Here is a 25001-nt window from a genome sequence, read left to right on the forward strand (position 1 = left end):
AGTGCCGCCTGGGGTAATTGCCCCACTCGGCTCCATTGTAGGGCCGGTCCTGTCTACAGCGGTATTCCCACTACTGCCAAACCGGGGGACAGATTGCCCTCTTGGGCACTCAGTCCTAACGGTCCCACCGCTCAATGGGCCAGTTTCACGGGAGGATTTTGATCTCCCCAATCCGGCCCAAATGTAGCTCTGCTGTTTAACTTTAGCTATATTATAATATACTTTCTATTGATCTGACCAATTAATGCTTCTACATTCAAGAACAAGCTTTCTCCGTGGAATCTGAATTTACATGAACAGATGTTGTGCTGATAAATACTTTAATCTACCCAGAAAATGTTATTCCATGGAAACTATTTATTCATTTAATGTTACAACGTTAAATGATGTTTGTTTTGTTAAAAATAAAAAAACTAACTAAATGCGTATACCCCCACCCTGAAGGAAGGGGAGTAAGCCTCCTCAAACACCGAGATCTATGCATTTGTTCACCAATGGTTCTCTATGGCATGTGAAGGACCATCCATATCCCAGTTCTAGATGATTCACTTTGAAGGACCACCGAAGCCGTAACCTGCACATTTATGTTCCAATGACGAGCTCTGGTGTTGATGGTAATATTTATTAACGTGTATTTGTCATCTTGCAGAACCCTTTGCCTGTGGACATCAACCTTGAATGGATTTGGATGAGTATTTTTTTTAATGCAGAGATCACAGGGAACATAACTAATGGATGGCTTTGTGGACAAAAATAGAAAGGTTCCCAAAAAAGACGGTCTTTACAATATTTACTCAACTAGTCAAGTGGTGCATGCCGATACTGGTAGAGCTAGTAATAAACACATTTGCAGTTCAGATGCCTCACAAAGTGCTCAAGATTTCCTTCATAATAGGCTACGTCTGGTTAGCCAGCTGCTTTGGACTACAAATCTCTTGACCCTTGGCCGCGAGGCAGTTCTGAATGCAGAGTTACATGAGCAGTTGGAGCAGCGACTTCTCCGTTGTGATTTTACAAATAAGAAAAATAATCCTTTTTCTATTTTATTTTTTGAAACAAATATTTCCATAATTTATAAGTGGATTTTTGCGTTTCTACGTGAATCCTGCAGGGAATCTTCTTGCCACCAGAACTTATAAAAATATGTTTTAAAAAAAAAAAAACACGGTTTGGTGCGGCACATCATTCTTTGTGAATCTCAGCAAAGGCAAATCACTTGTTATGATGATAAACTGAAACACAGTTTTACATAAAAGTTCTCACATCAGGGTCCCGATGTGAGTTATGGCCTCAAAAGGCTCCAGCACCAAAACAATGGTACAACACATTAATGTGGCGTTTCAACGGGTCCACAATTAAATACGCAAATGTCTGCTCGTGACGCCTGACTGATGGATAGCACATTCCGTTTTCATCCTAAGAAGAAAAAAAAAAGGAAATTAATATTAAGTTTTTTGTTGTTTGTGCAACTTTATAGCCCAATAACTTTAAAGCCTCCTAACTAAGTGCATCAACACCTTTCCTAATTTGCTGCCCCAGACACATCCCCCCACTGAATGCAGGAGTTGGAAGGGGCAGAGGGAGGTGAAAGGAGGCAGGGCTAGCTGACTGTGGGTGGGGTTACCATTAATGAGGGTGGGGTTTTCAGAACAGGACGTGCCACCCCACCCACCTACAAATGGAGGCTCACAAATCAGCAGCGCTCACCCGGCAAACTCCGGGTCAAACCCGGAGAGTTCCCAGGTATGATCAGACCCCTTGAATATATGTATTGTATTAAGTGCTGCGTAAATTATTGGCGCTATATAAATAAAAGATAATAATAATATTAATAATAACACAAATTCATCATACATTCTGGTTTACTGGAGAAAAGACTGGGGAAGGTGGCGAGTAAGCCATTAGCCCATATTTAAAGGGAAACTATAATAAAAAAAACGAAATCGAAATTTTATATATATGTATATCATAGATGGCCTTAAAAATATATAATTTCCGTCAGTTTGATAAACTATATGGATTTTAGTGAGGCTAGGCAATGGATACTGTCTAAGACTGCACTTTATGACATCCCATCTCTCTATTGCTAGACAGCTTCTCAAAAATATAAAGCTCAGTCAGTATTCAGTGACTTTCCATCTGTCGCTATAAGAAAAGATTGTCCATTTTTAGCAGCTAGCGTGATGTCACCCAACTGCGCTACACCTTTAAGGAGGAGCCCCCACCTGCGTTCTTACACGCGCCGCCAGACAGAACATACTCAAACACGACACGATATATCTCATTTGACATCACAATACAACAAAGTTACGGAAGCGTTCTAATAAGTTGCGTAATTAGGGTTTATTCATAGAATTCACACAACCAAATAAAAAAAAAAGAACAGCGTTAAAGCCAAGTTCCCATAGCACGCGAACAAACGCCGCTTCTTTAAAATGTTCTAACAAGTCGAAATGCCCCAGGAGGGTATTTATACTTACATAGGCAGTCACTTTGAAGACAGTAGATATAATATTGATCTTTTTGCTCTCAGGATCTTTTTGAACACTAAAAAAAAACCATGAAATCATATAAATCGATGAATAAAAACGATATTTAAAAGAGTTGTGGACGCGTGTCTCCTCCTCCCCTCGCTGGTAGGTATTTGGTCTGCGCATGCACACATACAGGGCATGATTCAATCATACTACAGAAGTGTGGCAGAGGGTATCCAAAGGAGATCGTCCGTGTTACAGAACAATGGCACCACACGGCAATATAGACTTAAGCTAAGGAGGGCCCTGATCAAACCAGCTTACTTTAAGGAAAAAAAACATGAAAAACCCAGATTTTGGCTACTTCAAATTGGTTGTTTCCAGGGATAGGTGAAGTGTCCGTGGCAAGGTTTGTGAAGGCCCATCATTAAATGTCCACCACGAGCGATATAGGTGCCTACACCTGGTTGAGTCGTTGTGCGGTGGTTTGTCTGGGTGACATACATTGACTATTTTTTCCCCAAATTACACAAACATTTTCCATGTTACTGATCAGTAATGCCCTGCAGTATGTGGGGGGAATAAATAGCTTAAAAATAATATATCTATATTTATACTGTATAAATATATATATAAATGCGTGTGTGTTTGTGTCCTGGAAACATTGGTCGTTGTAACTTCCATATCGTTGGTAAATATCGATGGTGTCACCGAAAACACGTTTTTTAATAGTATGCAAGCAAAATGATTAGAGCGACGGCAGCAGGGTTCAAATCCCATCCCAACCGGCTGGTGGATGGGAGGTATCGATGAAGGACGGTTGTGTGGGAAATAACCAGTTAACACTTCATAAAAGTAAGATTAAGGTTTACAGCCGGCCACGTATAGGAACAGAAGGTGCTTTTAAGCGGAGCCGTTCTTCCAGGCCGACACGCAGAGCAGATCCATGTCTGTTCTCAATCTATTAAATGAGGTCAGTATGGATGCACATGTGTTAGAAAGCACCTGGATCGCCGAGGGAAATCATATCCGAAAACAAGAGCCGCTTTAATAGCCTGGAAAGAACATTTTTAGACTTTTTTTTTGGTCTGTCTCCATTATTTTTGTTGTACAAAGAATGGAATCTTTTGATATGTATTAGCCTAAGGTGACCTGACGCGTGTTACAATGGGCATTACACACACAGAAAGCACATTGTCTGCAACATGGACGTCTGTAAGTACACGGAAAGTGAGACTACCCCCCAGCAGCAAGGTCTCAGCCGGGCCAAACTTAAATGGTGTGGATGGAATCACGGACAGCATGGGGTATTTGCTTGGCTTTTGGACAAACTGGAAGCAAGAATAGACTTCTCGAGCAACACATGGACAGATACCCTACACCACTGCTTGAATAACCATAGAAGCAGGACCGGACTGGCGATGATGGGGCGGCCCTGGCACAATATGGCCAGCGGCCACCTGAGGACATAAGTGTGGCCAACAGCTGTATGTGTGCGGTTGCACGCTAGGCTTTCATGCTCACGTAGCCTAGGGTTGGGCATATCCAGCCTCTGGCGGCACGCTGGTGCAGCAGATCGGATGAGTGTGCGGCCCTGTTGGCCAGCATGTTGTCAGATGGCCAGTGCGGACTTGCCCAATTAGTTAAGAACCTTACGTACGTTACATCTGAATATGAAACCTGTCATATATCTTGACCTAAAAACCTTTTTTTAAATTGTAGACATTCAGTGAATTAAATAGTATGTTAAAGGGTGGGCTAGTCAACCACCATTAAAGCGTATTTTTGTAGATCGCATGATTATTGTCTCCGTTGTTGGCCATAGATCTTTAGCTAGTTACGGAGACCTACTCTCTAAAAACAAGAAACCATTGAAAGCATCAAAAAACACCTGGGGGCGATAATAAATGCACTCCTCCCGTAAAATAGTGCCGATGTGTTTAATTGTCCATATAAGAGTCTCACCCCGCAATGACATCGCTAGAAAACCTGCAAACTTCGGCAGCAGATTCACTCCAGTTACTACTTTTGAACTCGATGTTCAGGTTTACAAAGTGCAAAATCCCATCCAAGCTTCTTCCGCTCTGTTCTTAATAGGATTTTTTACAACACAATTACAATATTAGAATGAGGAGATGGATACCTACAAAGATGACTCCTACCAAGTCCACCTGGGACAGGCAAAAGGTCAGGTTTTAATGTAAATATCTTCTTAAAAATGCTTAAAAACATTAAAAGCAAGAGTGCTAGTATCCTTCCCAAAAAGAATACGAAAAAGTACATAAAGGTACATTTTGTTCCAAAGAACTTTCTTTATCTGCAGAACTTGAGGCGGCCATCTTTTCCAGTCATGTGACAAGTTGGTTGACTTCCTGCTCAATCACCACACTGAGCTGATTCTTTATGGCAGCGCTAATGAAGTCCTTTGCTCCATAGACTTTCATTAAACTGGGGCTGGTTACTTAAGACTGAGGCATTCTATTGTTTGCCCCAGGCAGTATGATAAGGAGTCAGGGTGTTTGTCTAGTAGACTGGGCTAAAACAAAGCAGGGTTAGAACATGCACACCTTTAATCACGTAAATCATTTAATCATTGATAAAATTAATAAAAGTATATTTTTTGCAGTGAACTGCGGAGTGCAGTTTTGTCGAAGTAGCACAGCACCTTTAATTCTTTAGAGCAGTTATGGAAGTGGATATGTATAAAAGGAATGAAATAATATGAAAGATGCAATTTTCTGTAAAAGGAGGTGTAGCTGGACAAATATCTAATTGCGTGAACCGAGCCCTACTATGATTCAACAAATTATATATCAATAAAGATCGTTTTACTGGGTTTCAGGTGATAAATCGGGAACGTTAAAGTGTAATTCCTGAGAGCCACAGCGATCAACATCCCAGGATAAATAAATGATGTCACAAACGAGAAAACTGGTGACCGGTTCCTAGAATGTGACATCACCCTGATTGTGTTTCAACGGAATGCGGACCAACTAAGGGCTTTATTAACTAAAGCAGCTTATTCACGTCTCACCTCCGTGGCAAGATGGGCTGAGCGGGCCCTACAAAAGGCATAGTTCATCTAGTGAGGTGGCCACATTGGAGATGTAATGGAAGTCTGTGCTGATCTCCATTCATTTTACAGCTTCCTGGGCCAGTCAGGGCCTATGAGAGGATCTCCCAAACTTACCTATGATCTCCCACTGCCTGCAAAACCAGGACAGGGAGTGCCCCAAAATCAGTGGTGTCCAGCGAAGAACCGGGACTGTTGGGAGGTATGAGACCATAAGAGAAGGCCAGTACACAACCTCCAAAGTTCCTACAATGTGTCCAGGGGAAGGAAGAAACAAGAGATATCTGGACCAAAAGGGCCACAAGTTTTCTCGACAGATTATTTTTGTTGCCATCCCTCTTTATTGCATTAAATGTGTCTATAAGGGAATAATCCGCACGGCCGAATCCTGAAACCGGCAGATATTTTCAGAGCCTGGTATGAGCCGCACAAAAAGAGTCTTTTTACACAAATATGAAATTGTCTCCCTAGATCCAAAACGCGGAGAACAAGCCATGCTTTGTGTCTTTTGCGGAGCGGATCTCGTGTAACGGGAATATCCTGTGTTATGCGGGTTATAAAAAAGGCATTTCAAGCCACAACTGGGATACGAGAAGCCTGAAAAACATAATAAAGCAAGACAGGCGGACAAAGTAAAGGAACGGCATATCCCGCTGCACATTACGGGAGAAGAAATTAACCATTCGGAGCTCAGGGAGGGTGTTGGGAGGGCCGGGCCGTTTATTTTAGGATTTTTTTCGGTGGTGTTATATACAGCCTATAGGTACATTGTATATAAACGTATAGGTAGTGAGTTCATATAAAACGGTGTTCCTGTAATTCTGCAGAACCCCCCTCCTGCATGCATTTGCCTCTCCGTTCCATTGAATATAATAGGATCGCTCCCCTCTGGAGCTGCAGCTTCTCCTAAAATGTAATGCTTTATTTATTTTGTCCCATACCCATTGAGGAATCCTTCTTAATTCGTGGGCCTACATAGGGGTGTATCCCTAATTTTATCGGTATGAAATAAATCAGAGTCTAGTCTCTGAACTTCTATTTGAATGCATCCTGGGAGTCCGTTGAAATTAATGTTACTGCAGGAAAATGTGTCCACAAATGAATGTTTTTTGAGTTAGAAAATTAGACGTTTGCCTTAATAAACTCTTCACTGGCTGCTTCTACTGAAACCAGGAAGAAAGAAGCAGCCAATCACATGCCTGCTACCACAACGTTGGCATTCAGTTTGCATGCACGTGATTGGCTGAGCATGTGCGAGAAATGTATCAAGTTAAATGAGAGGGAAGTCTTATTTTGTAAGTTTAATAAATAAAAAGTTCATACCATAAAATACCGCTTTGGAGCCCATTCAGAAAGGACTCCGATACGCGTTCAATAAAAAAAACACGGCTGAGCTGCACCTATGAATGCATTCATCTTTAAATTAAATATTCCTAGGCTGCCGGTATTATCTACTTTATTAAATAATTCCTAGTATTATATATTTTAACATTTAATTACCCTGTAATTAACCCAACGGCGAGGCAAGGCCTTTTTTCTGCTCTTGAAAGAGGAAAAACACATGAATGGTGGCCTTGGCTGAGGGTGTGTGAGTGTTATCAAACGGGAAAGAGAATTAAAAGCGAGGCCCCGGCCCGGTTTCTGCCTGGGTGAGCCAAACCAGTACTTCCCACACACCCAAGACACACGCAGCAGGGTATCACCACGCCACCCGGGCGTATAAATAACCGCCTGACTGGACCACACACCTCTTCGTGTGCATCATAAATCGGTTATACACCACAAGCATGGCGTCGGCACACACCCGGTACGACCAGACAGCCCATGGCTGGGGTAGAAACACGAAGATTAGGACAGCTTTTCATATTTTTATTGGATTATTCAAATATATAGGAGGGAGGAATGTTCTACCCGAGTCTGCGGGTGTGTGTGTGTATGTGCAGTATGCACATAATAGACCTAGTGGCACATGTTACGGCAGAAGTTTCTGCGCATGCGGAAGGGGGTCTCGTATGTAAACCAGCATGGGAGGTAACTGGCAGAGGGCAAGGTGTCCTGCTCCGGTGTTACTTATACATTTGCCTTCAGCCCAGGAACACAATGCTTGGCGTGCTGGGTATCGTAGGAGCCTAGAAAGGGGACCGCTTGGTGCATGAGATCCAACATGCACCATAGGGTCTATTGCTGGAGTATGATTGGTAATGGTAGCTTCCTACTTCCTGCCACGTGACAGAATCAGCCGATAAAGAAGCTCCTTACGTAGTCACATGCCGTATTCAGTAAGAATTGCATGGTTCCCTGCTTGAAAGGAAAAGCCGAGGCTCAGAGTTACTGAGTTACTGGATTATGGGGTTCGCAGCCGCAGGAGCAGAGATATCCAACCCCAGCCTCGCGTGCGGGTAAAAAAAATAATAAAAAAACTTCCAGAATGGTAGAAAGAGAACATGGCTGTCTTGCTGGGCAGCCCGTTTGTCGGTTTTGCACACGGGATCTTCACCCTCCCCCGCTCTCAGAGACATCGTTCTATATTTAGATGTAATATAAAGAAGTAAAATGTCTTTACATTACACTGAAACCTCTGACCTACTAGTTTGCTGGTACTCAACTATATAGCAGGCACATCCAACCTTTCCTTTAACCCTCTGAGTGCCATCATATGCTGTAGTTCCATTAAGGTGACAACCCTTCACACCACTTACAGTCTAACTGGGGGAATTCATATAGTGTGTTTTCAAGAAAAATGAAGCTATTATAGATATCAATCCGGGCCTCCTATCACACGATACTGTATATCGGTAAAAATACAAACATAGTAACGTACACGAAATAATATTCCTAAAATCCCTCGTCCCCTTAGTAAATTTATCCAAATAAATCTGCTGGCAAGTATGCCAACCTCTATTTGCTCCCGGTGCTTTTGCTGTGCTGAATGCCAGAGCCGCCATGTTGCTGCTGCTTAAATACAAGTAATAGTTGGTTTGCAGTATTGGATTCAACAATAGTTGCTCTTTAATAACAGCCTGTAATACATATATATATATATACACACACATTTTTAAAATAACTTTTTATCGATTAGCTATATATTTAAAGGGTCAGTCTAGTCCCCTCATTTTTAGACTCCAAGGCTTTTTGCTGCATGCAAATTGGTAAATGAATGTTTTTGTTATTAAAGTCATTGCGTCACTTAATTCCTTTCAAAGCAGAAAGTGTAAGCAGAAAGCATACTTAGGTACACTTCCTGCACACACTCACTCTAGGACTTCCATCGAAATCAGAGGAAGCAGAAGCAGCCAATCGTGTGTATGAGTCGGACATCAATGTTCAGCAAGCATCCATGCAATTGGCTGCCGCTATCCCCCCGAGAAGAGAATGTACAGGAAGCATACTTAAGTATGCTTTCTGCTTTCAATGCAGAGGAGCTGATGAAGGAGAAGCTGAATTATTTTCTAATTCAGATAAATAGATAATACGTGCACCTGTTTGCATGTAAATTGTATTTGGCATGAAAATAGAGCTAGCAGTCCGTACACATTTATTATTTAACGCTTTGCATGTTTCTTTCTTAGAATGTATAATCCTTTTCGATTAGGCGAGCACTGGGCTATGCTGCATTAACGCAAATTGAGGAAAGGCATGTCATCAATGACCTTCAAACACAGAGCAATTGTGCTGCGGTTTACTTTGCTTGATGTGTTTTCAATTTGCAGCAGACTACACGGGTCCGGGTACGTATCGGCCAACTGAGAGCTGTTTCAGGAGGCTTATGGAGTGCAGATGCCCTGCGAGTCTGGGAAAAATTCTAGCTGAAAGGAGGCTATTATGCGTAAGACTGCGTGTGAATGTGCACAGGGCCGACGCGGGATAATAGACAGCATACAAAACCTGCATTGATTGTTTCCTTTTCCTCTTTTAATAAAGTTACGGGGGGAAAAATAATATTTATTTCTCTTTTCAGGGAATTTATTATTTTTTTTAAAAAAATGGATTTAAGGGTCTTAAATGAGCCTTTTGGAGTAAAAATAAACATAAAAAATATGTTTTATTTTTTTTTGTGCAGCTATAACTTGTAGCACGGATTGTCACAGAGGAGATCTTAGGGATATAATGACAAGGTGTCAGCCGCCAGGAACTCGCTTGCCTGGCTTTGCAGGACGTATTAAGTTACACGGTAATGAAGGTTAATTTAGGCTGTAAAGCGACGCATGTCAATCATGTTTAACCCTGCGATTGGTGCAGAAGTGTCACGAAGTGTCAGGGTCATACACAAGGCAACCAAGCCTAGGGCCCCGAGGAGCTTGTGGGGACCCGGCCATGTAAACAGTAATTGCCCACTATGTAAGGGTAATGGGAAGGGCCACATACTGGTACCTTAGGAGCCCATAGAGTGTTTTTCTGGCTCTGATGGTATACTGTAAGGGTGGGGAATCCGATTACATCGATCCCACCGCGACACTGATAACACAATACATACAGAACACAAAAGCCCCCCGCTGTAAAAACATCGTTACACTCCGCACTCAACATACAGCGTCATGTGATCTTCAGTCGAAAAAACCCTTAACATCACTCAGGAGTTTTCCATTCTGTTCTGTATCTGGGTATCCTACACACTTGTACCTCACTCCCACTCTCAGGCTCCCATCTTCCAACTGTCCTGATTTGCACCGGACAGTCCTGATTTTGCCTCTCTGTTCCACTGTCCCGCTTTTTTGGGGACAGAGGTAGAGCTCGACGGGACAGTGGGATTTAGTGACCGATTTCATTCTCTGGTGTCTGGGAGAATGGATACTGCGCATGCGCAGAGTTGTGGCACTTTTATGGATTTCCTATAAAATTGCCTTTTGTTGAGTCTTTTGGACAGGATTGGGTTGTAGACATTAACCCCTTAAGGACCAAGGCTATTTTTTACACTACAAGAGCAGAGCAATTTTTGTGGTTTTTCTATTTCCTTCTTTCTCCCTCACTGCCTTTGTCATCTGACTGTATCCACGCATGTGATTGGCTGTAGAAGTGGTCACGTGGGGTCACCTGTAGACTAGGAGTGGCTCCCCCTGAGATCTCGGCATCGAGGGAGCGCTTTTAACCGATGGCATGCCAGGTACATCATGGGTCCTGTTTGGAGATCTTTTCGTGAAGTCATTGGTCGTGAAGGGGTTAAGCATGTTTTTTTGACAAATATCTTTTGGGCTGCGTTATTACCCGGAGCATTTGGTTGGATTCCCCTCCTATCATTCAATGATCACAACAGCTTTTACGCTGACACAGTAATATATATATCATTTTATACCATCATCAGTACCAGAAGAATGTTTCTATACATTGCTTTTTTTTGGGCTGTTGCAGGTTTTTGAGTAAAGTAAAATATTTAAGTCTCACCTCAGAAGGTCTTTATAAATACATTTTGTTGTTTCTATGTAAGGTTCAATCATATCTTCAAACTGACACAGCGCTCCTCCGAGGCACAGATGCTTAAAAAGCAGGAAAAGGAACTCTCCTCGATCTGATTGGCTAAAAATGTCATATTTATCAAAGTCTTCCAGCACAAGGACCTTAAAGAGACAAAAAAACACCAATGGGTATAAAAACTAACGCGTGCTAAAAACGTTCCATTGGAAATAAGAGCCGACTTACAAAATGATGAAATGTATTAAGAGTCTGATTCACATATTAATTATGAATGAGGTCATGGCACATATAGTACGCACATATAATACACAGAGCCATTTAATAGGCCCCATTTCCAGAAATTCATGTCTTCCTGGTCCTACTATGATCTGCAACTCATCATGCCGGACAGGTGACTGCTGGGTCCATTTCCGTAAGCGACACCCCAGTGTACTTTAAATATGTATTCTGCTTAAAGAAAGGTCTTTATATATATATATATATATATATATATATATATTAAATAGGCTGATTACCTTTCTTAGCTCATCAGATATAGTAAAGTCATCAACGAATTCATCAAGGCATTTCGAAATATGCCCGCTTTCTCTTACGATTCCTTCCGCGTACAGAGGATCGAAAAACGCCATCGAGAGCTGGTGGCAAGGAATTTCTTCGGCTTCAACTTTCTTCACTTCTGCGTCTAAAAATGATAAAATAAGATTAGAACCGAGGTCTAGTTTGATGAAGTCTCCATTTTTTAAATATACTCTTAAAATTAAAGCCACAATTTCTCGCCTATTGTTTTGCAGGCTTATGACGAGGTGGTCATTGAGCCACAGAAACACCTTCTACATCCACCACCCAACTTGGCTTGGACGCCACTTTACATACAATAACAATATACCGTACTAAATCCATAGCTATCAGTAAAATCTGAGAAAAGGGGTCTATAAAACAAAAAAAATCCTGAAAAAAGACTGATTTAAGAATAGAAATGATGACTGCAGCAGAACGTAATAGAACGACTTTAGCAGTTACTTCTAGCTAAAGCCTACAAGATCTGATAACCAGAGGCGGCGGGATTATCATTTTATAGATCCCTTCATAACCCAAAACGGCCCTGCTTATTCTAGAATCTAACATGCACGGAACGATATTCAAAGCCTGAAATGCTCTCAAATAAGAAAAACATGGTAAATGCCAATTAAAACATTGGAGAAAAATATATGTTTCCCAGAGGCCCTTTGAAAGCATTCTTGCCCAGACTTTGGCAGATGGGATATTCAGATTGCTGGCTAAAACTTAAAAAAGAAATAATAAAAAGTATAAAAAAAAAGTAAGAGGCTGTTATAATGAGCGCTAAACTATTTGTTTAAAGTTTTTGAATCAACTGACAATGATTCAAAAATAAAATAAGTTGGTGTTTTTTTCCAAATAACAAACAGGTCCGCTCTTCTCTCTGCCACGAGTTATAGCCAAGTGACAACAGGTTTCCCAGCCCCAAAATGGAGAGAAAAACGATTATATATATATATATATATATATATATATATATATATATATATATATATATTCACACACACACACGCTTAAGTGCATTAAGTATACCAGCACAATATAAAAAAAAATATTAATATTTTATGAAAAAATATTCTGCATGTTTCCTTTATTTCTCATGGCTTTAAACCAAAAATGCATATATTTATATATATATATATATATATATATATATATATATATATATAATCACCCATATGTTGCATAGACAAATACACTAACAAATGTATCTTTACAGAAAAACCCCATGAAGTTAAAGTTCATGAATTAAAATCACCTTTAGCTTCTGATTTTTTAATTCAGCAGAATCCGTTTTGGAAATATTTCGTTTCCATGGTAACTTAATGGAAGCTGAGATCTGTTACCTTATGTTCTCTCCCTTCTCCTTCCCCAACCCTTACAAAGGCTGCCTGAACCAATCAACACCGACGAGCAATGTATATCGCAATATGTATCGCTTGGAGGAAAGAAGAGAGAGGGGAGATGTGACCGAGGAAGAGAAATGTTAGAATAAGGGTCCGTAATCTGAAACTATAGGCTTTGATGAAATCTGAGTAAGTTTTACTTTACTGAATGGAACAGGCGTCCAGCAGAAGTATTAGAGTGACTGAATGTAAACTTGCACAGTATGGGCACGTGGTTATCCTAAATCTAAGATGAAACAAATGACAGACTAAGGTCAGAGTCTTTAAAGAAAAAACAAAAACAGGCAGACTAGATGGGCCGAATGGGTGTTCATATGAGCAATAAGAGCCATTCTAACGCAAAGTGATAAATGTGGTACAGTTGTCACAGCAACCAATGGAGCATTCCCACCGATTACTCATCTTTTTATCACTTTGTTGCCCCGTTACTCATACATACCCCTCAGGGTTTCTATTTTTTAGGACACATCGATTTTGAAAGCATGTAAGCAATGTATCTCAAAATTAAAGAATATTGGGTGAACCCTTCTAATACCGGTAACATGTACCGGTAACATGTACACGCTGCTAACTTGTGGCAGAACAACCAGAAGGTGGCACTTTGTTGAACTTTGCAGAAGCATCTGTAGGACATCAGTGAAGCTCGCTGGGGTATTTCCCATGGCAATTGATTTCCTTAGTGAATAGAGTGACTCAGTGGACCCAGACACTGCGTTTGACAAAACTTCCTAATGCAATAAATGAAACCGATCCAAAGAGCTCACATGCGGCGTGGCAAACGCTCTGACAGTCTAATAAGACAGACGAGTTCACATAAATACACGTGGAAGCACACCTGGCAAAATGACAGCATGAGACCTTGAGAAAGTTTACTTGCAAAGAGGCGACAATTTAATGATAGACAGAAACTTGGCTGATAATCCTTATCTATTGTCTCGGATGGGAGGGTATGGCCTTAGGGTTCCTAGCACTCGAGAGCACAATTGCGACATCAGGGTGGAGATCTTGTCAACGTGAGTCATCAATCACTTAGGAGGTAGGAGACCAAAAGGTGTGGAGCTCAGCTGATTTATAAGCAGGGAACAGAAGTCACAGGGTACCCCAAAATATGAAGCGGGTTACATTGTCATGAATCATGGGAAATAGATGAAGGAATCGATGAATGCCCAGAACAGTGTTAGAACGAGGTCATAGTCTAAAACTAGACGCTCGGAGGTTTAGATGTTATGTAAGGAAGTTAACTATGATGAGACCAAGGACTGATTACCGTATGAGTCTTTACATCAGGAAGAAAGGCCAGACGAGATGGGCCGAAAGCTTTCTTTATCCTGTAATAGTTACTATGTAGTGGAATGTGATGGCATGCAAGCTGCTATTGGCCAATGCATAGCAAGTAGGACCTTTTTTACTCCATATGACCGAATGCCCTGTGATTGAAGATAGTAACCCAGAGCCCCGGGGAAGCAATACTTTATCCGGAGACTTCGGGTAAAACTGGTGAAGTTCCCAGGTATGATAATAAGAATTAGATGCCAATGAATGAGGCAATGTGTGGCATCTGTACATTCTGCTACGGACTTCTGCTATTGGTGAAACGCTATGTTGCCCAAGAGATTCCATGATTGATTTTTATGCTGTCTGTTCCTGATATGACAAGAGAGTAAAATCCATAGATACAGCTGCTGGAAGAGAAGTGTGCCCCCACAGTCCTCTTCATGTGGTCCCACAACACTATGCCCATGAGCACAACATCATGTGAAAGAATGAACAGTATTAAAGAGAACGCCAACCAATGGCAAGAACTGTCATTTTTATAAATGCATAGGCTACGATTCTATTATTCTCAAACAAAGCAACCTTTATGGATCTGGCTCCTGGGAATGAAGGCCTCAGCTCATCATACTAAGCAGTATTATTACATGACATTTTTAAGTGACCCCATTATTTATAATCTCGGACCGTTTGTGCTGATTATGCAAAATATATTAAAAGAATAAGATACTTAGGTTCCAGAGAAGAAAAAAAAAGTGTTGCGGAATCAATACAACACGCATTCGCTACAAGCGCCAACAGATATTTACCCAACGTCCTCCATTGTCCTGAGGAGTCTGAGATTAACTTCAGCTGGGAAACTACATTTGGATCTTGGAAGAAGGCCTGCAAGTAAAAACATAAATGAGCGGGAAAATGTGATATTAGATAATCAGTATACTGAAGAGCTGGCACTCATTTAGGGGTTAGAAGGGGAAAAAAGCATCCAGTTTTGTTTAGTTCCTACCCGATGCAACAAAAAGCTGGCTTCCAGCCTAAAGTCTAGTTAGGTCCTCTACACCAGAACACCACTTACCCCTAGACTATATTAGTATCCTTAATTCTTATAAAGCAATGTATCGCCTTCAAAATCCTACTTCTCACTTATAAGGCTTTCCAGGTCTCATCCTCATCCAACATGTCATATCTGCCATCCGTCATATTCCATGCCCCATACATATCACACATCTCTCTCCATGTCTCCGGAACTCCGTACCACTGGGCACTACCAAGCTTCAACTCTCCAGGACTTCAAAGGCAAACTAAAGGAAGACCTTATAGTTGTAGCATTACAGTAACGTACCTCTCTCTGAGCAATCCCTATTACTAGGGTCTACAAAGGACCTCTTTTCCCCCAACGTATTGCACTACTTACATGACAGCCCTTAGAGGCCATGAGTGGTACTAAAGCTACAGATAGGGTGGGCTACTTTCACGTGTACAGCTGGATGAGCCGACGCGGGCTTCAGCCCAAATGCTCGTCTCCAAAAGGCGTACGCTTTGTTCCATACAATGTGCTAGCCTATGAAATCACAATCTCTCAAATAGGAATTATATTGCAGTGTTCACTGAAAGGCTGGTCCAGACAGTGCCACATTGCATATCCGGAAAAGGTATTAACATACGTAATGTCTGCTGGACCCAAACTGCTTTTCACTGGCATTGGAGAAATGGATTTGCATCCAATTTCAGGTTTACAAGTAGTAAGCGTGCCACTAATGGCATCGGCAGGTTTCACTGCAAAAAATTAAATTTAAAAAAAATCAAGCAATCATTTAAGTGCCAGGTTTTGGGGTTTTTTTCTTAAAATTTTTATCTTATGTTCATACCCAAGTTCTGTGTCTTTTAAAGACTTTGGGTCTTTCCAGAATATACGTGCTTAAAGATAGCACTTTTTCAATGTGAATGTGGGTTTTACAAACACAAAGTGTAACAGCGGGCTGATGTTTCTGTTACTAGCCCTTCGTGCCAAATCCACATCCCGAGCGCTTTCCCCTAGAGATGTCACGTCTGGTTCTTAAAGGACATAATATCATTCCAGTTTTGGGATGTCTTTGACAGCTATATAATTAGCTTCTAAAGTGCATTTGAATTATGCTAATTCACAAAATTATTATGCTGAAAATAGAGCCCCTCCACCCAGAGATGGCAATGCAAACCACTAAGATATATATATATATATATATATATATATATATATATATATATATATATATAAATGTAGATGAAATAAAACATCAGTAGCGAAACGAAAAGAGGGAGTGTATGCATATTTAAAGAACATGTGTGTATAGAACTTACCAGAAGAAAATCATCTTTTTGATAGGGCTGGAAATACTGGTCATATCGGAAGGCTTGGGCTAATAGTCTACCGTTCATGGACCTAATAGAACAAAATGATACCAACGTGATACAAAGTAAACTGTTTCCCCCAAAGATGATCTATTCACAAAACTAGAGGTTTCATTAAATCAGTAATTCCAGATCCATAATGGCAATTCTCATTGGAATATCAGATCACACTCGCTGGTCAACAGGTTTTCTAAGTCATATAGCCAGAAAGCTACATCCATATGACTTTTTATTGATCAATTGAAGATGGTTTTCAGATTTTTTTCTGATCCAATTTTGGCATTTTTTACAATTACACAAATTAATATCAGCGCAAAATTTTAAGTGAACTTCAGCGGTCTGCGTTGTGGTAGAAATTCTTCCATCTACCCAAGACAGTATAATGACATATTAGTTACTAATGTAATAAAAATCTAAAAATATTAATGAAATGAATTAAAAAAAATTGTTATTAATGTATGTGGGTTTTATTTTTTACCTTATTACCTGGATGACCCCTCTCTGCTGTGGAAAAGGCGAACATGCAATTGTGGACTACAATTCCCATAACGCTAGCTGGCTGAGCATTACTTTATTTGAAATTCTTCCCCCTAAATTCAATAGGGTAGTAATCATACCTGGGAAGTCTCAGGGTCTCAGTGTGAAGGGGGCAGATTCTTGGGGTGACAGTCCGGAGCGGACTCCTTCTTCTACCCCGCTATCATCATAGATAAGACTCCCAATTGGTGATTTTGCTACCGGTATTTTATGGTTGGTATCCCTGCTTGAATGCAGGTGACTCAAATACATGTATCTTTAAATAATGGCAAGTCAAGCTATTGATATTTTCCATGTTTATGAGCCTCTGCGGATGAATCGGAAAGTTTGTTGTCCCTAAATCATTAGTTCCCGGTAGATTATCCTGATTTTTATCGCATTAATCATACCGGGTTTTTAGTATAAACATTTACAGCTCTGCGCATTCTTACCATAGAGAACCATAACGCACGCTTTAACATATCATATACGAGATCTGTTGGCAGATAATCTAGCGGAAATCTAACATAAATGTACCTGGTCGGCCTTTCGAAACGACCTGACCCCGAGACTTTTAATATATTAACCCTTTGATCAGTCATGCAGACCCTATATAGTGACTCATCGAGTGTCCTAACCGAAATGACTCATGGAAACCTTCACTTATTTCAAAGATATACTTTATTGCACCACCTGCATTCAGGCAGGGATATCAAGCATAACATACTGGTCGCAAAAGCACCAACTGCGTATCTTATATATGATCTCAGCCAGGAGAGTAGAAAGGACTCCGCTCCAGTCTGCGTGACCCTGAGAATCTGCCCCTTCGCCCTGAGATTGGGGCAAAAACCCTAAGACTTCCCAGGTGTGAACATAAACATAACACTAAAGAGTGTGGCTGGGCAGTATTGAAGGCCCATGTGTTACATGATAAAGTTTCCCCCACACCGCAGTTATTTACCATTTGAGCAGCAGCTCCCGGGTGTCTCTGTTCTCCAGTGAATTAAATGTCCTGTTTGGCAGGTGACTAAATGTGAATTTAGGGGCCCCGGTCTCCGAATTCCCCAGCGACATCCTGATCAGTTACGCAATCAATGTCTCCCTGTTGTAGAAGCGTCTTCCGTTTCCTAGGTAACGAGTGAGCTTTCTAAAAGCTTCCTGACTCATCTAAGGAGGGCGGTGACCACAGAAAGGTTCCGTCTGTAAAACTTGTTTCTGTCCCAGACCTTACATGCTTTTTATGGTAAATTAAAAAAAAAAAAAACACGTGAAATTGTGACCAAGGAGTAAATTAATGTTACTAACATGTTTTTAACAACTAGCTATAGTAAAATCATCCAGCATCTGGCTTGGCTGAGCATTCTTGGTATTGTAGTCCAAATCTGCCTCACTACTACACATTGCCTGTTGATCTTATGGTCATTGTGACCCTGTGAGGATTTGCTTATGTTTCCATAGTTACTAATAGTTGTTATTACTATGTCCTTACAAAAGAGGGTCACACTTCTTTGATTTCTTTTCTATACGGTCCCCACAGACACACAACTCATTCAAATACAGACACAAGTAGGCAAGAACACAACTCAAAGACACACACAACTTACAGGCATCACTCACAGGCATCACACAGAAACGCAACTCCGAGATCTAACAGTGATATACAGTAATCACTCGCAGACACACGTATCACTTACCGCACTTACAGACACACACCTCACAACACTCAGAGCCAGGCATGCAGACAGCGCTCAGACACAAACCCAACACAGCACCCCCAAGTGACGCACACACTCCACATACTACACTCATAAAAAACACACACCATCATATAATCAAGTTTTCTAGGATGTAGGATACTGAAACTCTCACATCTTATCCCAATGCGCTGTTTTAAAAAGTGGCATCACTCCTAGGCACCATAACTGAGAAGCGTGTGTGTGTTAACGTTTGGTATTAAGGGTGTGGGTTAACGTATAGTGTTAGTGAGTGGTTGTTAGAGTGAGTTTATATGGTAGTATGTGTGTTAGTTATGGGGCACCAAAGGAATCCTGTAGGCCCTGGCATCACTGCCGCTTTAAGTGATACCTTGCCCGCCACGGCTCTCATTCCTTTCTTGAAGATGCCCAAGCACAAACTGAGTGGAATAAAAAAAAAACAAGTAAAACTAATTTCTATCATTTCTATTAATACTAAACTCTTTAATTTATGATTTAGCATTTCTTAAAGCAAGGATTATTTACTACGAAACATTAGTGACTAAATTAAGTGAGGGAAAACAACAATAATTCCTATTTTCATCATAAATAAAGCATAATATAATGTCACACAGCTGACAGAAGATGTCCTTTATGTGACCCATACATTAGCCAACACTGGTTGACATAAATATGTTTTGTGGGTGTGCATGTAGCCACAAATGTGGGTAATTACAGATTTGGAGCGCTTTTGCCAAGAAGAGTGGGCATTTATTGCCGCGTCAAGATGTGCCATGCTTATAGACTGCTACCCAAAAAGACTGATTGCTGTAATAAAATCAAAAGGTGCTTCAAGTATTAGTTTAAGGGTGTGCAGACTTATGGAACCAGGTTATTGTGAGCCCCCCCCCTCTCTCAAAGATTTCAGTTTGTTTTGCAATTGAATTGTTCACGTTATAGGTCACATTAAAGGTGGGAAAATCTTTGTCTCATTCTTTAACATCACAAGAACCTGGCATTTTAACAGGGGTGTGTAGACTTTTTATATCCACTGTAGCTATAAAAGTTAAAAAAGAGCGGGAGCGGCGTGCCGCTATGTGATTACCACATGGGGGAAGAAGCAAGTACATATGTAGGAATTCTAAAGAACCCCCTCCCTGCATTTACACTGGGGACCTACGAAAACTCATAAAATATGCATTAAAGTGGGCTATTTCTTACATTTATTTTACCTTTAGGTTTAAGATGACAGGAACCTCGTTTGGTCACCCTATCCTACCATGCCGAGGGTGACTCTAAAAAGTGCTTTTCTTGTGGCATTTACTGGTTGAAAATCCTCGTCAGTGTGGGGTCAAGTGCACCCCCCCATCCAGATGGACCCTCTTTGTGATCCTTGACAGTATTAGTACGTCATATGAACTCTACACACACATCCGGAGTATCAATTCACCTGTATCCCCATTAAATACGCCTACACAAGTTGTCTTTCCAGTAACGCCTGGAGTCACCCTGTGAAAACTTTCCCTTTCAAAACCTCCCGTGTATGATTTAGATCATTGGGTTGGTTTTAATAACTCACTTATTCTTTAGTCAGCATCCTTTAATGGATGTAGAATGTTTTTTTTAACATAGTAACAACAAGTCAAACAGGAATATCTTGAATATTTCTCAGAGCTTCCTGTACTGGTTTCCTGAGGTGGCCTCGGGGGTTTATTGAAACATATTTATTACACAGGTGAACAAAGCCAGCGATGGGACAAGTTCAACTTATTATAAGATTTCACTGGACTTTTAATTGAGGCCACTTTCCTTCTTATAATTCAAGGTCTCCCTGCCAGGTGGATACTCTACTGAGGTTGGAAGCACATTAACTGTACAGCTTAAGGGTACTGCTCTCTGCCGCCAAATGACGAAGGATGTTTCCATTGATATATATATATATATATATATATATATATATATATATATATGATGTGGTAAGGATAATCGGTGGTCTAGACAGTATGGTGGTCAAGGGTTACAGTAGTCAGGACATAGTCAAAATAGATGGTGTTCAGGATTCAAGATGGGAGGCACGACTGTGGTTGAGGTAGGAGAGATTTGTAGTATTCAGGATAAGTGAGGACAAGCAGATTACAGTCGAGGTAGCCAAAGGTCTTGGTGGACTAAAAAGTGGTCAAGATAGCCGGTGGTCAGTCTGAGGCCAGGCAGGTAGAAACTGCATCCAAAGCTCAAAATGTACACTATTTTAAATAACCCTTGAAAAATGTTAATGTCTGTTTCAAGGACACATATTGCATGTTTGTGGCAGTATCTGCATTGCCCGGAGAGGATGATTGTATTCCTGAAGAGACTCCCCTTGTATAGGCAATAAGTCACATGATGTCTCCCATATCTTTCATTGTTTTTGGTAGTGCTCAGTGGTCTTTATCTATTTGTTCTTCTCTATTATTGCTTTATATATAGATAGAGATGCTTTACGTGCTGTTCCTGTCCTCTTGACGGATGGGTGAAATGCTAACAGATTGATGGATCTTGAATTGGTACACACCTGAAAGAATTACATGCAATTGTGAAATGTCATCATCAACAGAATTACATTAAAGCTGTCTCTAGGTATTGCAGACACATGATACTGACACCGTATTGATTTTGTCTCCCACTTCTCCTTAATAACATTAGGATAACCCGCGCCTTGGTAACACGACCCCAAATGTGGTTTGTTCAAACTTACTGAAACCTAAGCATCCCAGCTTTTTGACTTCCTTCTAGAACCAGGCATTTCAAGCCCTATTTCATGTGGGTTCATTCGCACGATTGAAAAATATCTCCATCACAGATAGGACTCTGGACAAATGTCTTCGAGAATCTTTTATGAATTCTCTTTCTCTGAAAATACATTATGGATGCTTATATATTTGTTATAAGTGATTTCTCGCCTGTCCGCTTTGCTTACCAACCCCGTAATGGGGCTTTTCCCCTGTAGAGCCTTCAACATTGGAATTAAACTTGAGACTTGCTACGGATCTTGCATGTTGAGTCTCCATTGACATAAAGCACATGTCGTGAGTCTAAATCCTATTCAATTGCTATTTATTTTGTATACAAGAAAACCGCAATCTGTAGTTTCCATAGGACCCATTATATGCGATCCTCATACTTGGATGTAGGTTTGAGAAAAAGATGAAATAATGGAAATAGAGTCTGATACTTACCTTAAAATGAATGACATAAATAAGGAAATGTTCCTGATCTAATCTGATACCCTGTAAAATGAGGACTTTCTCCAGTTTTACTCCCTCTGATATGGTTAAATAGTGTTTGGCTCTCTGTATTTTGTTGGATTATAGAGCAGATCAATGCAGCCAAACCAAATTCTCCATCCAACCCCAAGTTTACTCTCTATGATTTAGCTGATTAGGGCATGAGCTCTGTTTGGAAACTCAAGAAACAATGAAAGTTGTGTCTTTACTTCATAAGTGGCTACAAGTATAATTCTAAGTCAAAATTAACTATTAAATCCTTCAGGAATGTGGTTACATTAATCTGTTTCATTGGGTTCCAAATGTAAGACTGTCCAGGACCGTATTGTTGCCAATGAAATGTCGACATAACAAATTGATTAACCTGTTTCATATTTAAAGTTACATAAGAATATCTTCATTTAAGTATTTCCAAAACTAAAGACAAAGCATGAAGAGATAAATTTGATGTTCTTCCATGATTGTTTTCTAGAGAATGAGCTGGAGCTTACGTCTTCTGCTAAGGTAATTATAAGAAAGTTTGTGTCACCATTGCTAATTTCTGGAGAAATGCGTACAAACCCTTCAACGTATCCTGTGGTAACTGAAGAAAATCCTGGAGAAACATTGTCCTACCTACGCAAACCTGGATCTAGAGGATTGCATCGGACGAGGGCCTTTTTTTGGGTGTTGCGGGCGGGAGAAGAGATGCTGTGTGCGAGCAACGCAAAGGCAGCCTTTGCGGGACTGCGCGTGAAATCTGCAGGTAAGGGGGGTGGGGGAGTTTGTATGAATGAGTATGTGTGATTGAGGGAATGAATGAGTATCTGAATGATTAGTATCTGTGAATGAGGGAATGAAGTATATGAGTGAGTGAATGAATGTTTGTGAATAATGTTGGCGGGAGCGGGTGGGAGTGGAACACACACGTTGCGGGAGCGGGCAATAATGGTCAGAAAGTCAGTGGGAGCGGGATTAAGAAAACAGTCCTGTGTCGGGCACAACCTGCAGCTATAACAGCTTCCACTCTTCTGAGAAGGCTTTCCACAAGATTTTGTAGTTTCTGTGGGAATTTTTGCCTATTTATCCAGTAGAGCATTTGTGAGGTCCGGCACTGATGTTGGATGAGAAGGCCTGGCTCACAATCTCTGTTCGAGTTCATCCCAAAGGTGTTTGATGGGGTTGAGGTCAGGGCTCTGTGCGGCCGGTCAAGTTCTTCCACACCAAACTCATCCAACCATGTCTTTATGGACCTTGCTTTGATTGCCGGGGCGCAGTCACGCTGGAATAGATAAGGGCCTTCCTCAAACTGTTTTCACAAAGCATTGTCCAAAATGTCTCGATATGCTGAAGGTGACATACCCTTCATACCCATACTTTGTGTGAACAAGATCAAACAAAAAGAGAGATATATCGACATAGTTGTTCATATAGAAACATTATCCAGAGACATAGTCAACTAATAAAATAAAAATAAAAAAAGGATGTCCTGTAAAGCCCAAAGGTCAAACTTCTATTCCTTTGTCTTATAGGTCTGCTTCTTGACATTATAATGCAATGCTGCGTGGCACTATAACAGACTGTTTCTGAAAATTTATAGCAACGAGAAAAATGTGATTGCTTACTGGTCTCATCCACAGTATTAATATTAAAAATAAAAGCCGTACATTTCAGATTTTCAGAATTGTTTTTGTCCTGATATTGTTTGGACCTCATCATTGGATGACCCATCATTGGATGATGTTAGACACATATAATTGCACGTACTGTCGGAAGATTGCAGCTTGCAACATCAGGCATGTCGTAACTGCAGCCCTCGACCGCCCGTTATTCTGTCTGGAACTAGTTAGAAATGTCATCTGCTGATGCAAACCAAGCGGGATGTTTACAAACTCCTTGTTGGCTCTCATCCATTGGAACAGCTGGCCGCAGCAGGCTTCTCGAATACTGAAGCGCTTCCACTGGAACTATAGCTGTACTGTACACTTCTAGAACACCCTGATATTCTTTATTGACGGGCTTCTCAACCTTCCTCTTGCTACGCTCCCATGTTATGTTCTTTTCAACAATTCTAGATGCTCAGAATGTTTGGTACAGATCATGGGAAGGCATGCAGCTTTCAGTTCAGGGACAAGCCTTGCCAAATGCCCCAGCAATGAACAACGTCTGAAACACTTTTTCCCAGTCAATGTATCTAATAGACACTATTCAGACCTGTCCAACACCAAAAGGTATCTAGTTAGGGTATAAATACGTATAAATAAGAAAACAAGCACAAAATCTTAGACATATGGCACAGGGGAAAATTGCTCGTCCGTCAGCTAGATCCCCTGTCGTATTCTAGTTTTGGTGGACTAAGAAGGTGGCATTGTTTTTCCCTCTGTCCCTCTAGGTTGACCATCCTCCCTGGTGGGTTGCAGCTCAGTGGACCAGTTGGAATCTCCTTTGTAACCAGCAACGTTACACTGCGGACAGTGGATGTGCGTGCTTTTGCTGACACAAACCACTATAACAGGATAATTAAAAACCTGCAATCTATATGTATTGATACTCAGCATAAAGTATTTCAGCCCAACGTTCAGGGGATTTCTCAAACGTTACATATTAAAGTTTTGGTAAAACTGCTTTGATATCCTCTTCAGCATTTTCCCTCCAAAACACATAATGGTCATTCTCAGATGGAAAACTCTGCACTTTATAAATTAAAGCACATACACAATTGGTGAAGAAAATGTAAAAAATGATCCGAGAGTAGTCCATGAAGACTAATGATCCTTGCAGGAGAAGAAAGCAACGAGGAAGAAGCCCTTCACAACACAAAAGGACAAATTCTACCATATATACAACCAACGGTGATGTAGATGATGGAACTCATGCCACCAACATAAGGCGAGAGACACTCAATTGTAGAAGGGTGATCTACCCAGAACTGGTTAAATTTGTGGATGTCTGAAAAACAAGGTTTT

At 40.8% G+C, this 25001-nt stretch overlaps 1 protein-coding gene across 1 annotated transcript; it reads right to left on the minus strand.

Moving 5' to 3' along the window:
- Positions 1 to 1030: 1030 nt before the first annotated feature.
- On the minus strand, positions 1031 to 18210 carry CFAP300 (cilia and flagella associated protein 300). The gene is made up of 7 exons (XM_053457886.1): positions 18061 to 18210; positions 16533 to 16614; positions 15002 to 15077; positions 11472 to 11638; positions 10927 to 11099; positions 2481 to 2547; positions 1031 to 1416 (listed from the first exon to the last, which is right to left on the minus strand). Exons 1-7 carry the CDS (start codon positions 18171 to 18173, stop codon positions 1291 to 1293), a joined length of 804 nt encoding a protein of 267 aa, XP_053313861.1. The 5' UTR covers positions 18174 to 18210; the 3' UTR covers positions 1031 to 1290.
- Positions 18211 to 25001: the final 6791 nt, after the last annotated feature.

This window comes from Spea bombifrons, chromosome 2 (genome assembly GCF_027358695.1).
Source record: "Spea bombifrons isolate aSpeBom1 chromosome 2, aSpeBom1.2.pri, whole genome shotgun sequence".
In the NCBI taxonomy this organism is placed as follows: Eukaryota; Metazoa; Chordata; class Amphibia; order Anura; family Pelobatidae; genus Spea; species Spea bombifrons.

Excerpts from the sequence above, each read along its gene's own strand:
- CFAP300 (XM_053457886.1), bottom strand. The coding sequence starts at position 18,173 with ATGTCGCTGGGGAATTCGGAGACCGGGGCCCCTAAATTCACATTTAGT. Across the intron at positions 15,078-16,532 it reads AAAAAGATGATTTTCTTCTG|GCCTTCTTCCAAGATCCAAA; the intron begins GTAAGTTCTATA and ends TTTTACTTGCAG. Across the intron at positions 11,639-15,001 it reads AGGACAATGGAGGACGTTGG|ACGCAGAAGTGAAGAAAGTT; the intron begins GTAAATATCTGT and ends TATCATTTTTAG.